This window comes from Lipomyces chichibuensis (assembly GCF_038497645.1).
Source record: "Lipomyces chichibuensis strain CBS 12929 unplaced genomic scaffold V1513scaffold_73, whole genome shotgun sequence".
Classification (NCBI taxonomy): domain Eukaryota; kingdom Fungi; phylum Ascomycota; class Lipomycetes; order Lipomycetales; family Lipomycetaceae; genus Lipomyces; species Lipomyces chichibuensis.
In genome coordinates this window covers 1-9511 of record NW_027117525.1, presented here as the reverse complement: position 1 = coordinate 9511, position 9511 = coordinate 1, and the positions used below count along the sequence as shown (strand labels likewise).

Sequence of the window (9511 nt, the reverse complement as noted above, 5' to 3'; positions counted from 1 at the left end):
GGTTTGGTGGCCGTCTAATACAAGTGAAACTTAAGTCACTTAAGTCGTATCTTGAAAAACGTTTCACAAACTTCACCAAATGGGGAACGGACCCGGCACGGCCCGGAACATTTCACGGAGATGGGCGGTGGGGCTGAGGCGGCTTTTCGTCGGGTTGACGAATCAGGAAAATTTGTAAGCAGTTCCACTCTCCGAAGGCGGCAATCGAAACAGGAATCTACAGACGCATGTCCCGCCGCCATTGTAACCGGCAACATATAAAAATATAATACGTCACCACATTTAACGGTTTTCAATCTCAAATTAAAAATAACATGTTAAGCAGATGGTTCACTGACAAATTTGTTTTTTCTTTGCTGTCATTTTGCTTTTTTTTTTTGTAAATACAAAAAATCCAGGTATATTATTAGCTCGTTAACTTTTAACTTATGAGAAAATATAGGTGTCAGTAGTTACCCTACCTTATTAATTAGGCTAAGAGCAATTGAAGTTTTGGGAACATTGACTACCGAAAGAGAAAAAGCATTGCAGCGCATCGACAATATCTAGACAAACAGAACCATCATATAGAGACACGTACCAGGTTTGCGTTCGCCATGGCTCGTCCAAGTAAGAAATTTGTCGAGCGGTCTATATCTATCAATTGAAGAGAGAACAAGGGGTTTTGCACAGTTCAATCAGGCCATTCGAGACGGCAGAGAATGGTGTGTTGTTCGAAGACGAAGAGGTCCAATTGGTCGAAATCTCCTGAGTCTGTCCAAAAATCGAAAATGATTTGCGTTTGACTACCAGAAAATATACGACGACTAGGTCAACTGTAGATTAGTAAGTCTAGTGGGACGACGGAGCACTACAAGCGCATCAGGCAATGTTAAGGCTCTGGCTAGGAAAATAAGACTTGTCTAGTTATCTACCCTTAATAATATCTAGCACCGCCGCAGATCTCCGCCGGCCATCGGCTTCGCCCGAGCCGCGCACAGCCACAGATAAGCAGACTAGGTATAGACAACCGCCCCACTAGGCCACAACACGAAAAGGTTATTTCATGCCCAAATGGAATGCGCAAGCGGGAAAATCAGAATTTTACTAGCATACTGTGTGGTCTAAATTACGGTGGTTTGTGGCCGTCTAATACAAGTGTGTGGTCTAGGTTAGTAATCTTTGGTGAAGTTGACATATTGCTGGTCCGGCCGAATTACAAAAACTTCAGCCAACATCGAACCTGCTCTTTGACTGCCGTGTTCATCCTGCACTATACCTATCACTCATCGCGACTAGCAAAAGTGGCAGCAACTGCGGAGAGAAGAATCACTCCATATTGGCCCTTGGCACACAACGCCACTAAAAGCTGTGCAATCGGTGGCGCCGAAAGTCAAGGGCGCCCGAAACGCCAAATGAACGCCACGGCGCCGGCCTATAGAAAGGCTTGTCTTGTCTGATGATGCCTCTTCATTGGCGCCGCACGCCAGGGTCTGGGACCCTTTCTTGGATCCATCTCTGGACTAGAGTAGTCGGTACGAGTGATTGTCGAACTGCGAATATGGCTCTTGAGCAAGTGTTGTGCTGCGCACTATCTAGCTATCGCCCTCGCGCAAACACTGATAGTGATTCCCGTTCCGTGGATAAGTCCATTGCGGTGACACGGCAACTCATGAGTATGTCCGACCAATCTGCGAATCCGTGCACGGAGTATACTGCCTAAAGTTCTGCGATATTTTCTGTACTCAACTCACCAGTTTAGCATTATTCACGCGCGGGACAGTACCCACTAGATATGCCTAATACAATGACCGACTCTGTCCGGTCCGCCGAGAAACTTATCTGATAGCAACGACTCGAATGACTCGCCTACCAAGTCCACACGCGGCTCGAGCGTCGCTCGGGTTGAGTATTTATTTTCAACCATTCCGCTCCACTCTTAGCTCTATTCCGCTTGTATCCGGTCACAATGTCTTCCGAGAAGAACTCCCAGGCGGACTCGTCCGCAGAGCTTGCCCGGCCTAGTATCTGGTCAAAAATCAACAGCAGATTAGAGTTGTCTTCCGTCGACGCCATTCGACGATCAAATGCTGGTGAGCAGATTGTTACTTGGTTTTATTGGACGCAACGCTAACGATTGCCGATTCAGACCTGGACCCTGTGCCGCCTAATCGTCGCACATGGCGAACACACAACTTCGTCATGTACTGGATTTCCGACAATTTTTCTCCCTCTGGTTTCCGTAACGCTGCCTCGCTAATGTTAATTGGTCTATCATGGAGGGATTCGCTTGTGTGCATCACCATCGCGCAATTCATTATTGGATGCGTCATTGTCCTCAACGGTGTGGTTGGATCGCGATATCACATCAATTTCTCGGTCCAATCTCGTGCCTCGTTTGGTTATTATTTTAGTTATTTGATGATCGTCATGCGCATGATTGTCGGTATTTTCTGGTACGGTATTCAGGCGTACACCGGTGCTGAGTGCGTCCGATCCATTATTTACGCAATCTGGCCGTCGTTCCACAACGTTGCTAATACTCTCCCCGCGTCCGCAAACATTGACACGCAGATGATGACGGCGTACATAATCTACTTCATAATCATCCTTCCTATGCATTTCATTCCCATGCAACATCTCAAATGGCTCTTCACGATCAAATCTATCACAACTCCTATCGTTGGCTTCGCCATCATGGGAGGGGTTATTCACAAGGTCGGCGTCTCTAGCACCTCGCTATGGACCCAGAAGACTACGCTTCATGGATCTAAGCTGGCGTGGACGTTCTTGTCTGGATTGTACGCCAACATCGGAACATGGTCGACCCTTGCGGTGAATGTGCCTGACTTCACTCGATTCGCAGTCAATGACAAGTCCGCTTTCATCACCGCATTGGTCCTTCCGGCCACCGGTTGTTTGATCACGTTCTTCGGTGTCGTTGCTGCCGCCGGTTCCAACATTTTATACGGCCAGGTCCTGTGGGATCCTTTGTTGCTCATCGACAACTGGACTTCGCCCGGTGGCCGTGCTGCCGCGTTCTTCTGTGCGTTCTTCTTCCTCATTTCGCAGATCGGTGTCAACATCGCAGCCAACTCTATCTCGGCCGCAAACGACCTGAACTGTCTCTTCCCGCGGTATATCAACATCCGTCGCGGCCAGATCATTGTCGCGTTCATCGGCTCCTGGGCACTCACACCGTGGAATATTCTCACTGGTGCGCCAGCATTCATCAGTTTCATGTCCGGGTTCGTGTTTGTCCTTCTACTATCGAACTATCATTTTACTGACTTATTAAGCTACTCCGTCTGGTTGGGTCCGATCGCCGGTGTTTTGCTGTCAGACTTCTATCTCGTGCACAAACAAAAGTACGATGTGTGGGAATTGTACAACAAGCACGGTATCTATCGCTACAACAAGTTCGGAACGAATTGGCGCGCGTTCGCCGCGTTCTTCATTGGCTGGGTCCCACTTCTTCCTGGATTCATTCCCACCGTCAACTCGGCCATCACTGTCTCGGCCGGCGCCACCCATTTGTACTATCTCGGCTACTTCTACGGTGTGGGAGCAGCTGCATCGTCTTACTACGTGCTCTGCAGATTTTGGCCCGCGATGGAGACCATGATCGACCGGCCAGTGTACCCTGACGCGGACTTGATCCAAGCCCATAACGGTCAGTATATGGAGGAGGGCATCGATGGCGGGTTTGGAGACGCGATAGTCGTTGATAACGAGGAAAAGCACTAAGCTGCGATTGTATATTAGTTTGCAGATTTGGATAGATTGGGGTACAGAGGGGCACTATAGAAATTTATTTATTTATTTGTCAGATCTAAGATGTCAATCCGCATTCATTAAACCCTGAGCTGTCGTTTAACAGTTTTTGACAGCGCTTGCAAATATTTTCTTGTGCTCTCTATCAGAACTTGGTAAATATGAGTAATATTCTAAGCTACAAATTTTATGCAACGTTATGTCCCGGGCACATTCAGAGTAGGGCTGTTGCGAATATTATTCGTGCGAATATTCGCTGCGAATAATTATTCGCAAAATTTTGTGTTGCAAATAAAACCTGCGAATAATTCGGATTGCGAATATATTATTCGCAATTTGCAAAGTCTATTTATTGAGTAGCAGAGTAGTTAATTTTTTATATATCGATGTCTCGATTGCAAGAAAAACAAACTTGTACAACAAAAACCTGGGATAGCGCTCTGCTATCGATAAAATGAAATGCTAACTGTATGCAATGATTTTACAAGCACTTGTGTACGCCAGCTCTGTATATGATAGTGTGGTGACCCTTACCGTATGCTATCGGTCACGAAGGGTCTACCACGGCCAGCAAGTCGGAAGCTACCATGGCCTTGGTAGAGAAACGCTTGGTGGAAATGTGTACGTCCTTTATTATAGTTATCTGTAATCTGTTGCTACTAAAGAAAAGAGAAAACAAAGAACTTAAAATGTCGATCAATGTCAGATAGTTGAGGGTTCAGTGTTTAGTGGAGGATTAGGAACATTCCTAAGACAACACTGGACCTAATTAGGCAAGTTTCTAGCTTATTTTAGTTACGTCACGTGATATACTGCGAATATTATTCGCACCGTTTGTGAACTGCGAATACGAATAACGAATATTGCTGAAATCTGCGAATATTCGTATTCGCAACAGCCCTAATTCAGAGTAGCCAAGCAATTCATACTTTGTATTTTGTATTTATATTGAATATGTTGGCTGTCAATGATGGCGTCAGACGCAAGAAGATGCGCCTCCGCAGAGTTTGGAATGGTGCCTCGCGGTCATTGGCATCGGACGTGGCCGAGATGGCCTGAGTTGCCCTGCGGTGGGTGGCGCAAAAAGGTACCTTATCGTATCCCCGGCTGTGGCGCCGAAGTGAACGCCGCCGTCTACAAAATGATAGTTAGCTACACGGGACGTTTATTACAATGACGGTGTGCTCTGTTAGGCACTCGGGGACCCATGATAACATAATGAACCTCACTCAACGGCTAGGTACAGAGAGACTACTTAAGCGTCGGCGAAAAGAGCTTGCCCGAAGTTGCCCGACGCGCTATTGCGTTGGCCTTTCATGTTTACAGGAACCTTGCTGTTGAAGGCCTGGAAGAAATCTACTGAGCCTCTTCTTATCGCCGGCGCATTGTCAGGTACATGGACTGACAAGATGACTCGTCCGCAATACGCCGCATCTCATTGATATATAATGCGTCAGCGACCCAAGGACAAAGTCTCGAACCTGAGTAGTTGACCGAAAGTGTAAGAATGGCATCCGAGAAAAATTCTTCTCCGGCAGAGTCCAGGGAGCTGGGCCGCCCTAGCCTCTTGTCTCGTATCAACAAGAGACTTGAATTATCCTCTGTGGACGCCGTCCGTAGATCCAATGCTGGTGAGTTTCCTTTCCGGTCTTTGGCATAACCCTTCGTTCTAAACTGCTCAGATCTGGACCCCGTGCCGCCTAATCGTCGAACATGGCGAACACACAACTTCGTCATGTACTGGATTTCCGACAACTTTTCTCCGTCTGGTTTCCGTAACGCTGCCTCGCTGATGCTAATTGGTCTGTCATGGAGAGATTCGCTTGTGTGCATCACCATCGCGCAATTCATTATTGGATGCGTCATTGTGCTCAATGGTGTCGTTGGGTCGAAATATCACATTAATTTCTCGGTCCAATCTCGTGCCTCGTTTGGCTACTATTTTAGTTATTTGATGATCGTCATGCGCATGATTGTTGGCATTTTCTGGTACGGCATTCAGGCATACACCGGTGCTGAGTGCGTGCGATCCATTATTTACGCAATCTGGCCGTCGTTCCACAACGTTGCTAATACGCTTTCCAAATCGGCAAACATTGACACGCAGATGATGACGGCGTATACAATCTACTTCATAATCATCCTGCCTGTGCATTTCATTCCCATGCGCCATCTTAAGTGGCTCTTCACGATCAAATCTATCACAACTCCTATCGTTGGCTTTGCCATCATGGGATGGGTTATTCACAAGGTCGGCGTCTCTAGTACCTCGCTATGGACCCAGAAGACTACGCTTCATGGATCTAAGCTGGCGTGGACGTTCTTGTCTGGACTGTACGCCAACATCGGAACATGGTCGACCCTTGCCGTGAACGTGCCTGACTTCACTCGATACGCGGTCAACGACAGATCAGCTTTCATCACCGCATTGGTCCTTCCGGCCACCGGTTGTTTGATCACGTTCTTCGGTGTCGTTGCTGCCGCCGGTTCCAACATTTTGTACGGCCAGGTCCTTTGGGATCCGTTGCTGCTCATCGACAAGTGGACTTCGCCCGGTGGCCGTGCTGCTGCGTTCTTCTGTGCGTTCTTCTTCCTCATCTCGCAGATCGGTGTCAACATCGCAGCCAACTCTATCTCGGCCGCAAACGACCTGAACTGTCTCTTCCCGCGGTATATCAACATCCGTCGCGGCCAGATCATTGTCGCGTTCATCGGCTCCTGGGCACTTACACCGTGGAATATTCTCACTGGTGCGCCAGCATTCATCAGTTTCATGTCCGGGTTCGTGTTTGTCCTTCTACTATCGAACTATCATTTTACTGACTTATTAAGCTACTCTGTCTGGTTGGGTCCGATCGCTGGTATTTTGCTGTCTGATTTCTATTTTGTGCATAAACAAAAGTACGATGTGTGGGAACTTTACAACAAGCACGGTATCTACCGCTATAACAAGTTCGGAACGAACTGGCGTGCATTCGTCGCGTTCTTCGCCGGCTGGGTCCCGCTACTTCCTGGATTCATTCCCACCGTTAACTCGTCCATTACTGTCTCGGCCCGCGCTACCCATTTGTACTATTTGGGATACTTCTATGGAACTGGAGCCGCCGCCTTGTCGTATTATTTGTTGTGCCGGTTCTGGCCTGCCGAGGAGACTATGATTGAGCGCGCCGTTTTGCCTGACATGGACGTCATTCAGGGCCATGATGGAGAGTATATGGAGGAAGGGATCGAGGCGGCGCTTGGCGAGGAGTACGTTGGGGGCAAGGAGGGGAGGAATTGACTTTTTTTTTGATGGTTACTATTGTCTTGTGTATATATCCGGCTAGAAATATATGACCTGCTTAGCTGAAGCGAAGTCGCCGACGTCGTAGAGATGGGAAAACTTTGTATTCGACAAAGGTAGCAGATAACTGAATACGACAAAATTGCTGAACCAAATCCATAGGAAACCTACATTATACAAGTGCGTAAAGCCAGAAGACGCAGTAATCCAAGATGACACTGTAGGAATGAATCCAGGAAAGAGTGGGACCCAGCCAATAGTGGAAGCGGCAAACGCTAGCCAGTTGGATGCCTACCTGTAATTGTATATCCCCACAAATTTGTATAGCTCATTGATATCATATTTCTGACGATGAACAATAAAATAGTCGTCAACGAGAATTCCACAAAAGGGTTCTTAAAATAGAATACCACAGACGAGTCGAGATATAATCGCGCATTCCACGATCACTTCTGGAACACGGTCCAGACCTTAAGGATAAGAGTCAGCGAAACGATTCGCTCAAGCAAAGCTTGGTCAGTCATGGCTTCGGTACCATATCGCTCGTCAAAGGCGGAGTCAAGTAAAAATAACTTGTTTATTCTATGCAGCACCCCGTCACTATAACTGTTGCGCTGTCGTGATCCAACATCGCAGTGGGCTGCCGGGCCAGACAAGAGGGCGACCTTCCCGTCGATATATCCCATTATAAAATTTCGCATTCGACGAGAGCGGACATTACGACCGGATTTTAGGTTTATTTAGAGGCATATCCAGCTTATGAGTAAACATCAGCGGAAGCAACTAAAGATCTTAATTCAGATGATATAGCGGCAGTCAACAATGACACAGACAAGGTTTGATCAGATTTTGGTTTGAGTTAGTTTACACCAGTTGGGATCTTATTGTCGTAGTGCAGAACGGAAAACGACTCTGGATAGTTGCGAATCGACGCAAACAATTTGAGGTGCAGAGTTGCATTCGGAGCAAGGTTTAAATTGAACTATTTACATGATGGCCAGCTTCCAGACATGGATGCATTTGCGCCTTTTCTCAACTTCGCCATGTTAACAGGGGTCGTATTGTCCCGGTAGCGTATAACCTCATGTCCAACACAAGTCTTGCGTCTGTAATTCTGTTGCGCCGATTCCACGACTAAGTGATCAGGATTGAAGCACATGTCATTATGACAGAGTTGCGAGATTTGATAGCTTCTAGTACCGAGAAAAGTTTTTAGTTCAGATCATGGGCAATAAGAGCCAGCTGGTGTAGGAAAATGTCGACATATCGTAGTTCCTGCAGCTTGAGCTGACAGTAACCATTACTACTTCGTTCCCTACTCCCCTTCCAGCATCCAAGGTCAATAGTGGTCACGTGATATCTACTAACGAGCTCCCGAATTGTGGGCGTAATGTTGGCGTTGCTTCTGTCGATGGTTGCTCGCCATTGTTCGACATTATATCTCGTACTTCTCGCACCGGCAGGATGCATTATACATTCCCTCGACAGTACCGTGCACACACGGCAGATAGGTAAAACCGTTGCGAACCGAGATTGCGTTACGCTTACAATCCTTGCGTTTGTTGTTGTCTGAACGTGACTCGACAATTAAATGTTGAGGATTAAAAGACGAGTTGTTGTTGCAGAGGCGTGAGACAGTAGGCATATCTACAGAGGCCATTTAAGCTCAGCAGCACCATTATCCGCAATAAGAGCCAGGTGGTGTAAGCTAGGTCTGACATGTGGTTTCGTAAGCGTGACCACACAGAGACCATTAGTTAGTCTCAAATTCGACTGCCAGCATCCAAGGTCCGTTGTGACAGCGCGATATCCATTGATGAGCTCTCGTGCCATCGTGACGGTGATGTGGTCATACTTGTCTGCATCAGTATTGTTGATAGTTGTCGCTGTATCCTGTAAAGCTGGAGCCGGAGTCGCTTCTGTTGACGGCTGCTCGTCACTGTTCTGCATTATACCTTCCATGCGCTGCAGAGGCAGGATACATTTGCGCATTTTCTCAATGCTACCGTGTGAGCATGGGTGGTAACTGAAGTCATCGTGTACTAAGATTTTGTGGCCATTGCAGGCCTGGCGTCTGCCATTGATTGTTCTCGATTCCACAACCAAATGTTCAGGATTGAAGCATTTTCGGTTGTGGTGTGAGATATCAAAGCTGTAACTGCCAACAGTCACTCTGAGTTCGTCGCATCGATCATTTATCTGCAATTAAGAATGCGATGGTAACCAAATGGCCACAAAAACCCAAGACAACTTCAGTTTGACATTTAGCAAAGTCAAGCAAACCCAGAATAAAGGTGGTTTTATATATGAGTGATCGCTTGTATTAGACGGCAGTGGATTGCGAACAAAATGCTGAGATCGGAAATCATCTTGTATGGCGGATTGGCCAGCTGATGGTCATATGCTCCACAACTCGTTATTTACGCGTCAAGAATAATTAAAGCAACCATCTGCTGCTTTCTAACCGGGTAATTC

The 9511-nt window shown here is 47.1% G+C and overlaps 3 protein-coding genes across 3 annotated transcripts; 2 read left to right on the top strand and 1 right to left on the bottom strand.

Moving 5' to 3' along the window:
* Positions 1 to 1694: 1694 nt before the first annotated feature.
* On the top strand, positions 1695 to 4021 carry V1513DRAFT_303197 (permease for cytosine/purines, uracil, thiamine, allantoin-domain-containing protein). The gene is made up of 3 exons (XM_066894631.1): positions 1695 to 2072; positions 2129 to 3227; positions 3279 to 4021. The coding sequence occupies exons 1-3, from the start codon at positions 1949 to 1951 to the stop codon at positions 3724 to 3726; spliced, it is 1671 nt and encodes a 556-aa protein (XP_066750586.1). The 5' UTR covers positions 1695 to 1948; the 3' UTR covers positions 3727 to 4021.
* An 863-nt stretch (positions 4022 to 4884) lies between these two features.
* On the top strand, positions 4885 to 7169 carry V1513DRAFT_454363 (permease for cytosine/purines, uracil, thiamine, allantoin-domain-containing protein). Its single transcript, XM_066899377.1, has 3 exons — positions 4885 to 5384; positions 5436 to 6534; positions 6586 to 7169. Exons 1-3 carry the CDS (start codon positions 5261 to 5263, stop codon positions 7031 to 7033), a joined length of 1671 nt encoding a protein of 556 aa, XP_066750585.1. The 5' UTR covers positions 4885 to 5260; the 3' UTR covers positions 7034 to 7169.
* A 1514-nt stretch (positions 7170 to 8683) lies between these two features.
* Positions 8684 to 9232, bottom strand: V1513DRAFT_386107 (uncharacterized protein; the record flags this gene model as incomplete). Its single annotated transcript, XM_066895234.1, has 2 exons — positions 8684 to 8798; positions 8892 to 9232. Coding segments are annotated over 2 exons (456 nt in total), but the record flags the coding sequence as incomplete, so codon positions are not given.
* Between the last annotated feature and the right edge of the window lie 279 nt (positions 9233 to 9511).